We start from the raw sequence: 16,764 nt of genomic DNA, 5'->3' as shown, positions 1-16,764 counted from the left end.
TTAACATGAATAACATCAGTAAAGATGCTTCATATCTACCTATCTATCTATGTATGGATTATATTATTTTTCATATCTTCATTATACAGGTATTACAGACAATAAAGATAACCTCATCAAGACTAAAAAATTCTTAAGTTCATACTAAGAAATAAATAACATCTTAGGAAATTTCATTGTTTACTCACTGAGAATTTAACCAAAGAGTGAGTCACACAAACATCCATTTAAATAAATTTTAAGTAGATGTGATAAAAAATAAAACAATGAACAAGGAATTAGAGAAGGCTTTCTTCTCATCATTATATTCTAAGAATTAGCAAGAGAAAGGAAACAAATAAAAAAACACCACTTTCACTGAACAAAAATTGCAAATAGGTTAATAGGTTAATAGGTAAATAGTTAATAGGTTAATAAGTCCCCTACCATTTATCACTAACAGCACTTTCCTGTTTACTCTATAAAAACTTTAATGCATTAATATAATCTAACATTTTTAATAATAAATGACATATAATAACCATATGTTTAACCCTATACGTGACTTCAGTATTGTACTCGATTAAAGTTTATATTATAATTTGGCCTTCACAATAAATAATAATAATATCCAGTCATTTAGTTCTTTAAGTAGCATGATGCACAGGTAATTTGAAATTACAAATGAAGAAATTGAAGTGTCTCCTAAAATCCTAGCTTTATTTCTTCAACGAGAATAGTCAAACAGACATTTCAAACAGACATTCAGACATTTCACATTCTTGTATCACTCTGCCAGTAAGAAATAAAGGTACATATTAATCAATACAGGAAGAAGCGCTTCTATTTCTTCAATTATATTATATTATCTCTGTTATTTACAACTCTGAAGAATAACTGCTTTATTTCAACTGCAAATAAATATCCTCATATCTTTCAAACACCAGGTCCTATAATGAAAAGAAATATTATTATAATTCAAATATTTGCTCACAGGTTCTCCTCTTAAACCTGTTAGACCAGGAAGCCCTGGTGATCCTTGATCTCCATGCCGACCAGGTAATCCAGGTGCTCCTATAAATCCTTTGTCACCCTTCTCTCCCTACAAAAATATAATTTAAAACCAAATCTAAATGCTTTTAATTAATTGATGTTTTATTATATTCTGATTAACTGAAAGAGACCTAGACATAATTACTGCAATAAGAGAAAGTAACAAAATGAGAAAGTACAAGAACAAGAAACATTTGTGTCCACAGCAAACAGAAAGGGAAGGGTATCAGTATTATTCAGTTTGTATTTCTATATTCAAAATGTGATGGGATGGCAATGTGTAATATAGTGTAAATGATTAGGAAATAGCAAAAAACTTTGGAAGGTACTCTTAAAGGTTTCTTATATTTAGTTTGTTTAGTTTTTTTAGGACTTCATTAAAAAATTAATACAATGTCACTGAAAGTATAATTGGAGGTAAACGTGTTATAAAAGAGTGTTAACATCATCATATTGAAATTAAGAACATTGAGATATATTCATAGATGAATACTGCATATGTTCAAGAGGCATATCTTTTTATGGTGGTTATGATAACTCTTTCACACTATGTAGAAAAGGCCTGAGTTCATATCCTGCCTATTCAGTGGTATTTTTATGTAATTTTTTTTTTCTACAATGGCAAAGTTAGTAGTCGCATGGTTTTCCTTCCTGAAAACTAGTTTTTTATACAGGAAAGTAAGACTAACTACTAACGCAATAAATGCAATTTACAGACATTATATGCTATTGGTTTATGGCCTTAGCTGTGTTAGCACCAATTATAAAACATCCAAACAAAAGGTACCAAAATACTTATCTAAAAATAATTTTTTGTAAAGCAGACTTTTGCCCGCTGAAACAATGACTAACCACACAACTATATTTCACCAACTTCGAAAGACAGACATTGAAATGCACACACACATGCACCTTTGTGTGTGCATGCATGTGTGTGTTTTCCAATGTCTTTCAAAATGTAGACAGTCAGCAATAGTCAATGTGCTTACTGGAGAATTCTGTGCTTTGCTTAGTAATAGTTTTGAGGTGAATTACTATTAACACTTTTTTGTTTTTTTATTGAATTGTATAAATGAGTAGAAATGACTACTAGCAGTCTGACAAGTATTTAATGTCATTATTAGAGGCTGCTATAGCCAAGATATAGCTGTTACCATTTTAGTCAATGAAATAAGGCACAGACAAGCAGAAAACAGATTTGTCAAAAAATATTATATAACTACATCTTCTTTAACAAATTAAACAGCCCAGTTAGATTATACTGCCTGACTTTGGTTGTTTTTTATGGCACTTTTTCAGTAGAAGCAATAGTGTGCCAGTATCAGAGGTTTTAAAAGCATTTCATTTGTAAAAGACTGAAGGGCCCATATTACTTTATTACTCAACATGTGACGTATTGGATCTCTGGGTGACTTTTTTTTATTTTTATTTTGTTCTATGTGTTTCAATGTTTATAAAAGCTGTAATAGCAATCATTCAGATGAAAGCAAAAACATTTGAGATACTATCTCAGATCTTGTTTTTTAATTGCATCATTGTTAATGTGATGTACAGAATCATAACCACACTATAGAAACTGATTTAATATTTTTCGGCACGTCTTAATTTGTTTAAAGATTGGCTTATATAAGCAGATACTGCTGATGTACCGGCAAATGAGGCAGCTAAAGCATTTGTTATTTCTGCCAGTGAGAACAGCTCATACCCATTCCAGTTTAGTATCAGGGCTTATTACTGCACATATTTGATGTCGTGTGCCTGAATTTTTCTCTAGATATCCACATCCTTATTAATAGTTGAAGCAAAACTGATTCAGGCTCTTATTTTGCTTTCCTTTGTATTTGGCAGAACTTCATGTTGAATCTTTTAAAATTGATGAGATCACTAGTTGTAGGTAGATTTTCACAACCCTTTTTTTTTTTTTTTTCTTTTTTATGGTTAGTGTACATACATTTGTGATGCCATCAATAGTTGCTGTTTCTTTTTCCTGGCAAAGATTTTGATATTGAAGAGGCATTATCTTGTAAAATCTAGTTCGTAATAATGTTTGGTGAGATTATCTATGGGCAGAAATTGGACTATATCATCATCATACTGAACACAAGTGGCATATTCATTCTGCTGTGAAATTTTCAAGTAGTGTGCTGCATGGGAGGTGAGTTTATCAGTGTTTGGAGCTTGCAGAGAATTGGTGGGTGGTCACTGTTTAGTGGCTCATCAAGAACTAACCACTCCACATTAATATATATGATAGGAGAATAGACTATGGCAGTCGTGGATCCTGTACAAAAATTGTATATAGGTAGATTCACCAGTCAACAGTGTCAGCCGAAAAGCATCAAGCAGGATTTTATCACCTTACCTCTCTCTCTCTCTCTCTCTCTCTCTCTCTCTTGCCAATGGTTGCAGATACCCAAAGTGGACGATGAGCACTGAAATCTCCAATTAAGCAGAATAATAATAAATATGAGAGTTACCTCAATATCCAAATAGGAGGTCTTCTTTTTTCAATTTTTGGGATAAAATCAGATAAATTAAAATTACATTAAATTAAAAACACTAAATTTAATTAAATAAATAACCTAAAATACCTCGATATGTTCATACTTCCCATATGTGAACCCTCCAAGCACCGGAACACGCCAACATCAACCAGCCCCAGACATCAGATAACCCATGCACTAAAGAAGACTGAGCACATTTCCATCAAAAATAAACCTTATTTTAAAATGCATAATCTTTTATTATTAAAAGATTTGGATTTTAATAATAAAATGTGTAATCTTTTATTATTAAAAGATTTGGGTTTGGGGTTTGGGATATAAAGTCAGACAATCAGTGGTGATCGATTTGACAGATGTTGGCAAGTTTGGAGAATTAAATGTGAGAACAATGCTCCTTGGAAAAAGACTATCATCTTTTTGGGTCATGATTCTTTTTGCTTGGATGACTCTTCCTCTGATACAGTTAATAAATCCTGTTCTCCCTTTGAGAAGTTGAGGGCAACAAGGGGAGTAATTTTTATTTGGTTTCTGCAAAAGATAACCATCTTTTGCAGAAACTGAATCCAATTTTACTTAACAGAAAGGCGACTCCAGTTTAGTTGACTGCTAAATTGGAGTCACCTTTCTGTTTTTGTTGAACCTGCAGCAGACTTAATTCATTTTTTCACAAGAAAGGGAGATAATTTACTCAGAGGCTGCTCTGATAGGGAGTGAAAAACTGGGAAGGTTGGAATCTCATCTTCAGGGATTGTTTTCAACCTCTTAGATTGAGAAAAGTCATTCTCAATGTCAGTTGTCTTGGGTCTTGAGCCCAATGGCTCTAAAGGTGAAAACATGTTATTCTCCATCTTTGATCCTTTCAGCCCTGGGAGAGACAAGAGCAGTGCCAATAAATGACCAAGAAGTATAAAAGTTAGAGTGTTAGTGTAAATTAAAAAATAAATGGTGGTTTCCCTTTCTGAATGTTACTTACAGTTCATAGGACTAAGTTTATTCTTAGTTAATATGAACAAAATAAAAATTTTTAAAACTGAACAAGAATTGTAGCTTTGAGAAATCACTTTATCACTATAATGCTTGGCACCTGGGGCCAACGTGGCTATGTTAGTCACCTTTCACATTCAAATCCATGTTTCCCAACATTTTTCTGCCTGAAGCCATAAATACTCTAATTAACAAAAAATTATCTGTTACTGCTAATGGACCTTAATTATGAAGAAATTAAAGAAGTCTTGAAACTCACCAGGCAAAGCTTATTTTAAAATTGGTCACCAATAATTCACCCAGAAAAGAAGTTTCACCATGGAAGACCGCCTTCCCCTACTAAATAACACTTACAGGCCAATCCTGAACTGGCAGCAATTGCTTCATCTCCCTTCCTACAAATTTTGGGTCCAGTTTGTAGATGATATTTTTTGTGGTGTGGGACCACAGTGAAGGGCTCTCACTGTTTTCTATAATCATATAAATACCACTGATATTAACATTCAATTCTCCATGGAAATGGACATCATGAAGGAAACCTTTCTTGAAGTCAAAATTAACATCAGTAACAACAAATTCAGCATCTTAATTTACAAAAAACAAAATATAATGTCAGTGCAATCAGATTGGCTGTGCTGATCTGACTGAATTGGTTGTGCTTTATTTACCAGATGTACATACAGGTATTATTAAAAGATTAATCCTCAGGACACTTAGAATATGCTTTCCTGACCGGAACACTCGTCGATTAACTACAAATAGTTACCTATGCTTTTTTTCATTTGCAAAAATAAATAAGTCAAAGATTAGAATATTTGTTCAGTATTTATTTATAACTATTAAATAAAAATTTCAAAAGTAAAAAACAAAGACAAAAATTATAAAAATCAGAAAAGAAAAAAATGCAAACAAAAACTGAAAAATAATATAAAAAATACTGTTCAGAAAAATCATAGAAATTCCCATACAGGATCGATTACATATTCTTGTGTGACTGCCCTTTTTGTTTGTTGGTCAACAGTAAAACGATGAAACCACAACAAAGTTCGGACATAAAAATTTGGATTCCATAATTCTAATGGTGAACCGTGTAGTTTTTAGTAAGGAACATTCAAGCTTCATTGCGAAATTTATATATTTTTTTAAAATAAATTTTTAAAGAAATCTATTAATTTTAAAGATTACTATTAATATATATTTTTAGTAGCAATGGATAAAATAGAAATTATTTCTCCTTCCCCTTTGATTATGTCATTGTTTCATAACATTATGTGTATAAATTTAATGATTTTCTATTATGACATTTAGAAAAAAGTACCGGAACGTCATTCCAGCCCAAATACACCACTGCTCCTGACATTCTGGGTAAAGAATTTAATACACCAAGGTCTATTCTGAAGAATAATTTATACCCAGAAAAGCTGGTCAACACTAATAGTGGAAACACCATTATTAAAATAATTAAACAGCACAATAAGGTCCTTGAGGTTGTGCCAGATAGGCCAGACAAGCTGTAATTGCTACCTGGGAGTCTAAAACGCTGAGGGAACTGATATTTGGGTGACATTCAAGTCAAGTGGATCCAATTTCGGCGAAGTCCGGACAGTCTGTGACAGCCAAATCCTCTGCATTACTAACAGTGCCACCTTCATGACGGTGGCACTGTTAGTAATCCTGGGTATAACCTTCATGCACAAGCACATTGTGGGTGACCACCCAGGTGTCAACATAAGCAGAGGTCGAGGTGTCACACCCACACCACATGGAGGAATGCAGCCCCTCTGTGTTACTAGGCAATACTAGGTGGTGGATGACTCTCATCAACTGGTGCAATACCACCACTTTGCTTATTGGAGGCTTGAAGTGGTGGAACTCATGTTTAGTCTCCAGAGCTAAGTTCTGGTCAACCCTTCCCCAACTCTTCCATCATGCAGTATGACTGATAACTTTTGAGGCTATGATAAACATAAAGGCGAGATCCAATCTTCCTTACATTTTGAGAGTACAGCTCTAAAATGGTGTGTGCAGGCCGGCCGCTAGTTAGTACACTGGGCCGAACCTATTGGTAACTCTTTAGGAGGCTTCCAGATCAGCTAGTGTATAATCTTGCTACCTCTACTCTGCCATGATAGTGACTAGAGGGGGTCCGAGTGGAGTGTATGGGGGGGGCATTGTTGAGGCCGTATTATTTCAAGGATCTGGATATATTCTTACCATGTGTACGCCATATCCAAAGATTTCATTACTTCATACAGCATGTCCCCCCCCACACTTTTTCTTACTATTGAATACACCATGAATTGTTAAACTAATAGAATAAGCTTATCTGCAAAAAGATCTATACCTCCTGAACACTTCCTAGTTCATTTCACAAATATACATGGTCTCAATTCTAATCTCAACGATGTCCATTTCCACTTGCAATCTGCCAAACCCCATGTACTTTTTCTGACAGAATCTCAGTTATCGGTTGATTCAACTACTGCCCATCTCAGATGCCCAAATTATTCACTGTATGATTCCTTTTGCCTCAAATGTGGTACTTGTGCATATGTCCATTCTGATATTCCCTGTCAGAGACTTGGTAATTTGGAATCTCCTCTCTTCGATCTTCTCTGGCTTAAAATCTCTCTACCTCATGGTGTCAAATTCATCTGTCGTCTCTACCATTCTCCCAATTCCACTAATCACTTGGAGCTCTTTGACTTCCTCTCTTTGCAACTTGACTTTCTCCAGTCCAACTTTCTTAACAGAGAGGTAATTTTTCTTGGTGGTTTTAATGTTCACAACTCCAGCTGGCTTCCGTTTTCTAGTCACACCGACCCAGCTGGTCGAGATGCTGAAGCTTTTGCAATTACTAATGACCTTGTACAGATTGTTCATTTGCCTACAAGAATACCGGACAATCCTAACCATACAGCCAACACGGTTGATCTTTTTCTCACAAACAACCCTTCTAAGTACAAGGTTGAAGTGAGTGGTCCTTTAAGCACCTCAGATCACAACTTGGTCATTGTCTCTTCTCCAATGGAGCCTTTATCTCATGGCTATTCCCAACCTCTTGCTGTTTGGCATTACAAGAATGCAAAATAACATGACCTGCGAGACTTCTTTTCTTCTTTTCCTTGGTCCGATTACTGTTTCAAAACTTCTGATGTCAATGTTTAGCTCAGATCATGTCAGTGGAATTATTCTTGTAGGAATGGAATCCTTTATTCCACACTCCACTTTAAAATCTCTTCCTTTATCTAATCCTTGGTTTTCCAATATATATGCTAAGGCTGTTCAAGAGAAGAACGTTGCATATTGTAATTGGCTTGTTTCCAATTCTTCAGTTTCATTTTCTGCCTATACCAAAGCTCGCAACAATTGTAAAGCAGTTATTAATCAGCCCAAACTATATTTTGAACAGCATTAGCATTAGTAGAGGCATATGATGCAAGAAAGCAAGCTTATTCAGCATCAGCCAAAAAAAAAAAAAAAAAAAAACAACCACTACTCCCATTTCACCCCTCAATTCGTTCGAAATACCTGTCCAGCTGAGCCTTAAATTCGTTTAGGCTATCAACTTCAACAACAAGCGATGGAAGTCTATTCCACAAACCAACTGCCCGCTGGCTAAAGGCGAATTTCCGCACATCTATCCGACATCCGTCCTTCCTCAATTTGAATTTATGCCCTCTCAGGTGATTATTCTGAGCAAGAGGAAGAATCCCATCGGCATTGAGCATGCTCAAGCCATTCAAAGCCTTGTACACCTCTATCAGATCACCTCGGCGATGCCTAGTCTCCAGGCTCTGTAATTTGCAAAACTTAAGCCTTTCTTCGTAAGAGCAACCCTTTGTTCCATTCACTAATCTTGTTGCCCTTCTCTGTACTCGTTCCAGCAGCTCTACATCCTTCTTGAAATGAGGCCTCCAGACCTGTATACAGTACTCAAGGTGTGGCCTGACCAATGCCTTATACAAGGGAATAATCACATCCCTGTCCCTGCTAGAAAGGTTCCTGTATATCATTGACAAGACACCATGAGCTACTCTTGCAGCTCGTCTGCACTGCTCAGAGAACTTCATATCTGCCTGCACAATTACCCCCAGGTCCTTTTCATTCTCTACCACTGGCAGCGTAGTACCACAGAGTTGATACGTTGATCTGGGGTTACTGTTTCCCATATGTAGTACTTTACATTTGTCAATGTTAAACTTCATTTGCCACCTCTCAGCCCATCTGTTCAACCTTTCCAGATCCTGTTGCAGCAGCATAGTATCAGTAGTGTCCTTAACAACCCTGCCAACCTTTGTATCGTCTGCAAACTTGGACATTAAGCCTGATACACCATCATCAATATCATTTATAAATACAGAAAACAACAATGGACCCAACACTGAACCCTGAGGAACTCCACTAATAACATTAGTCCACGTTGAGCAGTGTCCATTGATTACCACTCTCTGTCTTCTGCCACTCAACCATCCCTTTATCCATAGCAGCAATTTGCCTCGAATGCCACACTTCTCCAATTTGTGCAGCAGTCTTCCATGCGCAACAGTATCAAAATCCTTTCTAAGATCCAAATATATAATATCAAAGTTATTCCCTGCATCCAGTTCTTTTGTGATTACATCATAGTATCCAATCAAATTGGTCAGACAAGACCTGCCCTTAACAAACCCATGCTGTGTCTGAGCTATAACTGAATTCTTGTCCAGATGATCCTGCAGTGCTTCTTTAACCAGTGCCTCCATTAATTTTCCTGGAACCGAAGTTAAACTAACAGGTCTATAATTACTTGTGTCAGCCTTTGATCCTCCTTTGTGAATTGGGGTTACATTTGCACATCTCCAGTCCATGGGTACCTCCCCTGAGTCCAAAGAAGCTCTCATAATTATGGCTAGGGGTTTGCTTACTTCCTTTGCTGCCTCCTTTAATATAACTGGATAGATCCCATCCACCCCGGGTGCCTTTTTTATGTTTATCCTCAACAATTTCTCCTCCACTTTCCTCTCAGTTATTAGAAAATCATCTAGCTCACTGCCAATGTTTACTTCACCTACAACATTCCCCTTCCTGAATAACTCCTCATGTGTGAATGTAGATGCAAAATACTCGTTTAGATTGTTAGCCACCTGAGCTGGATCCTCAACTGTTGAACCATCAACATCCAGTGGACCAATCTGATTCATCCCTTTCCTTCTTGAGTTTAAATAGGTAAAGAACTCTTTTCTGTTTTTCTTTGCATCCTTTGCCAAGGATTTCTCATAATCTGCCTTTGCCTGCCTAATCTCCTTTGTGACTTGGTTACAGACCAACTTATATCTATCATAGGCTTCCACGTCACCCATTAATTTGTATGTATCCCATGCATTTTTCTTCTCTGCCATATGTCTCATTAGTTCATCTGACAACCATTTAGGCCTGAACCTTGAACAATATTTCTTGGTTGGTATGTAAAGCCTGGTAGCTTCCAAGATTAGTTCCTTGAATGCTTCCCATTTTGAATTTGCTGTTGGTAACATCATCAGTTGGTCCCACTGTATAGAATTTAAATACTGTCTCAGACCAGCATAGTCGCCTTTACGAAAGCAAAAACCCTTCCCTTTACCTCTGATGGTAGTTACCTCCTTGAGTAAATCCCACTTCAGCACACTGATCACTGCCACCCAGTGGTTCATTTATCTGCAGATTCCTAATGCATGAAGAATCACTACTGATAATCAGATCAAGAGTATTACTCCCTCTAGTTGCCTCCCGAACATGCTGGTGTAGAAAACAATCATCCAATAAATCCACAAAAGCCTTGCTAGTGTGTGAGTGACCAACCCACAAATTCCAGTCAATATCTGGGAAATTAAAATCCCCCATTATAAGACTCTCTGATTTACTGGCCCATTCTATTTCCCTGTACAGTATCTTATTATACTCATCAGAGTCATTAGGCCTATAGCACACTCCTACTCTCAATTTTGATTTACCTATGCTTATGTCACACCAAACTGACTCAACACTGCACTGTCCAGCGATGTCAACTGGCTTCACTTCCTTGGATTTTATGTGTTTTTTAACTAATAGCATAACCCCTCCTCCCTTCCTATCCTGTCTATCCTTTCTGTAGAAGTTGTACTCCCCAAATTCCAGTTCTGCATTCCTTATATCTGTGTGACACCACGTCTCTGATATCCCAACAATATCTGCCTTTGATGTTTTGAGTAATACCTCAAATTCATCAAATTTATTTACTAAACTCCTAGCATTAGTGTACACGCAAGTATACATGCACCTGTTTCTATTCTTAGCTACCCTAACACAACCCATGTGTTTACTTGTACCGCAATGACTTCCAGCAGTCTCTGAAATATCCTGCATCTTGTTTTTCAGGCTTCTGCTCATTCCAATAGAAGCAGTGCAAGAATCTCTTTCACCTCTGCCCGTGGCTACTGTTAACCCATTAGTCTTTGTCTCCCCCCAAGCTAGCAGTTTTCCGACCCACCTAACACTGCCTCGATAGCATCAGCAAATATTCTTGCACCCTTTCTATTTAAGTGTATCCCATCCCTGTAGAAGCAATCTCTCCTGTTAACAAGTACAGTCCAGGCTGAAAAAAATTCTACCCCTTCAGCCTTGCACAATCTTTCCAGGGCCGAATTGATCGACAAGGCTCTCATCATATACTCCCTCCTATCGTGTCTGGGCAGAATTGCAGACACTTTCAAATTCAACCCTACTTCACGGCTTTTTTTCAACAGTGACCTGTACTTGTTAAGTAATTCCGCTGGTCTCCTACTCTTAATATCATTAGTGCCAACGTGTACAACTATATCACCTTTTGTGCCCTTAAAAGATGATATCTGCTCTACAACGTCATCAACCTTTGCCCCTGGCAGACATACCCTGGTCCTGTTCCACCTATCCTTTTTACAAAGCATGTTCCCCGTTTCCCTGACAATTGAGTCACCAACAACTACTAGTTCCTGTTGGACCAGCGCATTCTGCCTTGGGGGCTGCCTCTGTGTTGCAAGATGACCAAGTCCAAGCTCTGGTGTTGATGTGGGCAGCTGAGAGCTTGATGGGCCCTCAATTTATTTCCTTCGAGGGCATCCACCCTGTCCTTCAAGGTCTCATATAGGCCCATAACAACGCCGAGTTGTCGCCTAATTTCCTTGCACTCCTTGCATCGTGCACACACAAAGACATCCCCCATGGCAGTATCATGTCCCGTACCCGATTGCTCCGCAAACATCAAGCAAACAGTGCATCTTAAAAGGCCGTGATTCAGGGGGCAACCGCCCCCCTCAGTTCTCCCCTGAGTCACAGCACTCCCATTAGCTTGAGCCTTTTGCTTTGCTGCTCTGGTCAGAGTCATGATTTCGATTTAAATGTCAATAAAATTACAATTTCAGAACAAAATTAAAACCTTAAACTTGTATCTTAACACAGTTATAACGCTATATTTATTTTTCGGTATCGAGTGTTATCTACGAGTTCCCTTTATATAACTTCCGTATCAAGTATGTATTAATTATTTGTTACGTTTGTACTCTAAGTCGTTATATATATATAGTTAAAAGTACAATTTAATTGACAATGAAGTTTAACAAGATTAATAGATGTACTGATTAATTGACAATATTATATTATGCACTATACTATACAAAGCTAATGCTATCGAATTCCGGATATGCTGTATCGCGCTTCAGTAACGAGTGTTATCTACGAAATCCCTTTATATAACTTCTGTATCAAGTTATGTATTAATTATTTATTTTTACTAATTATTTATGTTCCGTAACCTAAGTGGTTATATGTATAGTTAAAATTACAATTTAATTGCCAATTAAGTTCGACAAGATTAATAGATTTTACTGATTAATTTTCACGTAGCAATGGCGGCCGTTTATGAACGGTAAACACGTGGATTTGATACCCTTTCCGATACTAAGTAATACCTACAAAATCTCTATCTAAGTTATTTTAACTTTAAGTACCGTAAATAGGAATATAAAGCTACTCTAGAAATAAGTTAATATGTCAATTTAAACTAATAAAGCAGAAAATAAATCAGAAAAAACTTCTCTATTCCAAGAGCGGCAGAAAGGCACGTCCGCACAGGAAACCCTCGACCTCAAAACAGGCTGAACTCAGTGTTGCCTTATATCTCGCAAAAAGAATTCTTCTGTTCCTATGCTTATCTTTGGTGACACTCCGATTTCTAGGCAAAATGACATATGTCTTTTGGGGATTACCCAGACTTCTAATCTCTCTTGGCACAGGCACATTACAAATATTGTTTCCTCTGCATCTAAAAAACTTGGTTTTCTCTTTCACTCTTGGTGTTACTTTTCTTCCAAACAGCTGCTCATTCTGTATTAATTGCAAATCCGCCCTACCATGGAATATTGTTCCCACATCTGGGGCAGTGTCCCCAAAACCTCTCTCTCAGGCTTGAAGATTCCATTCAGAAGAGGGCAGTTAGGTTAATTAATGACTCCTCTCTAACAGTCTCTCCACTTGCTGTCTCATAGACGTACTGTTTCTGCTGCATGCCTTTTCTACAAATACTTCCATGGGCACTGTTCTTCTGAATTGACTTCTATTATTCCTGCTCTCTCTTTAAAAACAGTCTGAACACATGCCGCCACCAGCCAACACCCATTTACTATCCAACTTCAAACTCACAGAACCAACTTTTCATCTTCCTCGTTTATTCATTCCACTGCCGTTTCTGGACAAACTTTCCTTCGTATGTATTTTCTGTAAATTGCAGTCTACAGAAGTTCAAGTCTAATGTCAACAAATATGCTCTTTCATCTTCTCAACCTCCAATACCCAAGCACGGTACTAAGTACTATTGGTTCTAATACCTCTCATGTTTTGGGTTTTCATAAAAAAAAAAAGCTGAAACAACTTCTCCACATTCTTCTGACCCCTGATCATCTCAAGAGATGAGAGAACATGCAACAAAGCAACACAGACCACCTCTCCATCACAGAAAACCATAGGCTTAACAACCAAGAGCACAGAGTTATCCGTGACTGGACTTTATGGAAGTTTCCCACATTCAGGTAAACTTCATAAAACCAATCAACAGGGATATTGATAGGGGTGACCATCACCAACCGTATTCCAGAGAAGAAAGCCCAGAACTCCTGCAGTTATTATAGACGCTAACCCCAGATCCCTTAGCAGGAATATATGAAGAAGCCTCCTGAACAAGAATGACACCAGTAAACAACAACAACAGCAGACAAGACTACTCACCAAGCAGCCAACACAGCACAACCAGAGCAGTCTCCCAGGTTCTCTCTCTCCATCTAGATAATAATGAAACAGATGTATGCCACTGTTACATTATTATTAAGGCGTTATAATTTTTTTTAATTTTAGAAGGAGATACAGTTTTCCAAAACATATTGTTTTAATAAATTTTTTAATTTATTAAATTTGTTAAATAGTTTAATAAATTAACAAATAAATTTGTTAATTTATTAAATTATTTAAATTACATATAGTGTAGTTGCGTTTTTTTTTTTTTTTTTTTTTTTTCAGTTGTGTTGTTTCATTTTCACATTGGAAAATGAAAAAAAAAAAAACACAACTCACAAGATTTTAAAATTACAACCTCCCACAAGTGGAAACTTTTGATCAGTTCACCAATATTATTTTGTTATTGTTGTTGTTGTTGTTTGAGGTTTACTGGCATAAGGGCCTCCAGGGCCAAACTGTGCCTGTGCATTATTCTTTTAAGGATGTTCTTCAAAAAGATAATTAGATATGGTTTTATAGATGGATGCATTTCAAGAATCAGAATAATTCATCAAGATTAGCACAATTTCCAAAAATATATTTCAGATTTAATGGTTTCTGGACAGTTAGATAGGGAACTGAATGTATTTTTATGGACAGTGGAATAACAAATGCAGTTAATTAGAACATGTTTAGTCGTTAGCTGCATCTGAGAGTACGAGCACTGAGGAGGGATTTCTCCCATAAGTAAGCATAGATGAGAGGTTGGAATGACTAATATATAGTACTGTCTCTTCTTATCTGTTGCACCTGTAGCTTGATTCCAATCTTTTCACAGTTCATTTTTAATCTCTAGAAGTTTGTTATTAACCTGAGCTTGCCATAGTTTGGACCAGTGGTTTCTGCATGCTTCATGAGTAAGTTTTTGTAGTCTGTAAAAGGCTTGAAAAGATTATGGGGTTATGTCATGAGATTGTTTTGCAGCAAGGTCCACTTTTTATTTCTGGATACATCAGAATAGAATCCAGCAGAATGGACAAACTGTTCCTGTTTTCTTGTTTCTGGAAATGTGACTTTATGCTCAACTTTATATTTCTGAATTTTTTTTCTTGTTTTCCATAACTCATATTCTTTTGAAAAAACAGCACAATTTCCTTTACAATTAGGGCAAGTTGGAACTGAAGCTATACAATCAACTTGAATATATTCCCTTGATCCATAAATAAGGTAGACAATCTCCTCAGTTGTTCATCTGGGAGTGGCCATATTTTGAGCACTACCAGATGAACTACTCCTAAACGAACCTGCATCCCTGATTTGGGATGTAAGGTGTAATCTTGCAGTTTAAGTAACCAGCTTTGACTGTGGATGGGAGGATTGGCATAATGAATGTCAAAATAAGAGATCAAGTTGGAATGAGGTTACCATCTTTTTTAACCATAATTCTTCGTGCTTGCTTCACTTTAAGCTCTCGGGGTAGTTCTTCCTCTGTGACAGGAAGTCCCATTTGCTGAAAATGCCTTTGGAGGTGTTTCTGAGTTATGTTCTGTGAAAGAGTTATCAAGTTTCGAGCCTGCTGGCTTTAATGATGAGTATACCTCAGTCTTCATAATACCTACTTTAGCCCTGGGAGAGTAGCTGACACATCCACCCAAGTTTATAGCCCTGCCACACAGAAGAGTGGTACCACCAGTAACCAAGAAACAGAAGGGGGGAAAAAACCAAGCAGATAAAAATAAGGGCCATATGGTCATCACTATTAATAGCTGATGAAAACCCCATGGAACTTGATCAAAGTTTCCAAATAAATTTCATTTGATAATCATCTACATGCAGGTGTGCATTAACATTTTTATAATGTAATAATAAACTTCTGATTTGCCACATTATGTCACATGGTCACAATGTGACAAATCAGAACTTTGCTTGTATTCATCCCCCCCCCCTGGAAATGCAGGAATACTGTTGACATCACACTGGAACTTCTGTAGATTGTAGTAGTGTTTGGAAAATACACATGGAGAAGGGTTAAATAATGAAGAGAAAAAGTAAAATGTAGGTTCTGTGATTTCAGAGTTGGACAATGAACTAGATGGATATCAATGCTGACTGGCTGCAGAATGTGTTTATATTTGTTTCAAAGAGAGTGAGGGAATTACAGATACCAATTCAGAAGAACAGTGCCCATGTATCTACTGAAAAAAGGCATGCAGAAAAATCTGAACATCTATGAAATAGAAAGTGAAAAGACATAGTAAGATAATACAAGTCATTAATTAACCTGATGGCCCTCTTTTGAATGGAGTTAAGAAACTTGTGAGAGGTTTGGGAGATCACCACCCAAGATATGGAAATAATATTCTATGGTAGGGTGGACTTGAGATCTGTAACAGTGAGTAAATTTTTAAAAGAAAAGTAATGCCAAGAATAAAAAAGAAAACCCAGTTTTTTGATGCAAAGGAAGGAATATTTATGATGTGTTTATGCCAAAACCCCAATAGATATGTAAGCTTGTCTAAAAATCTGAGCTTAATTGAAGCTGAGCACAGGAGCAGCAAGATTTTTTGTGAGAAATAAGACAGGACTGAGTTTTAGAAAGACTGAAGTTAAGTTTTATTTACCCCACATGAGAATTATTACAGACTGGTGTTTAAGGAATTGGTGGGATATTCAAGAAGTTGAAGCTGTTTGTCCAGAATAAGGTTTCTCAAACTGAATGTTGTGTATTATCAGCACACCACATTCCACCTTCTATTGTTAGGATTTATAGTTGGAAGAAGAAGTTCATTAATATACAAGAGAAAAAGAGTGGGAGAAAGAACTGAACCTTAGTGAACACCGGCATGAGTCGAGATGTAAGAAGGTACAGCACTGTCTACCATCACTTGGAGTAAATAGTCAGATAGAAAACTGGAAACTCATTTGCAAAAAAACATTTGCCAATCTATAAGATGGGAGCTTCTTTAGAAGACCTTCATAGCAAACACAAAGGCCTTAGAAATGC

At 36.8% G+C, this 16,764-nt stretch overlaps 1 protein-coding gene across 1 annotated transcript in view; it reads right to left on the bottom strand.

Moving 5' to 3' along the window:
• LOC150081680 (uncharacterized) overlaps positions 1–16,764 on the bottom strand; it is an 833,960-nt gene that overhangs the window by 705,375 nt on the left and 111,821 nt on the right. The window contains exon 9 of the mRNA XM_090380284.1: positions 974–1,081. Coding sequence (XP_090236410.1) covers positions 974–1,081 — 108 coding nt within the window. The remainder of the gene's footprint in view (positions 1–973; positions 1,082–16,764) is intronic.

The sequence above is a fragment of the Mastigoproctus giganteus genome, chromosome 8 (genome assembly GCF_048544385.1).
Source record: "Mastigoproctus giganteus isolate SK-2022 chromosome 8, ASM4854438v1, whole genome shotgun sequence".
NCBI classification, from domain to species: domain Eukaryota; kingdom Metazoa; phylum Arthropoda; class Arachnida; order Uropygi; family Thelyphonidae; genus Mastigoproctus; species Mastigoproctus giganteus.
Note: the sequence above shows the minus strand (reverse complement) of the source record. Positions and strands in the feature narration are given on the sequence as shown.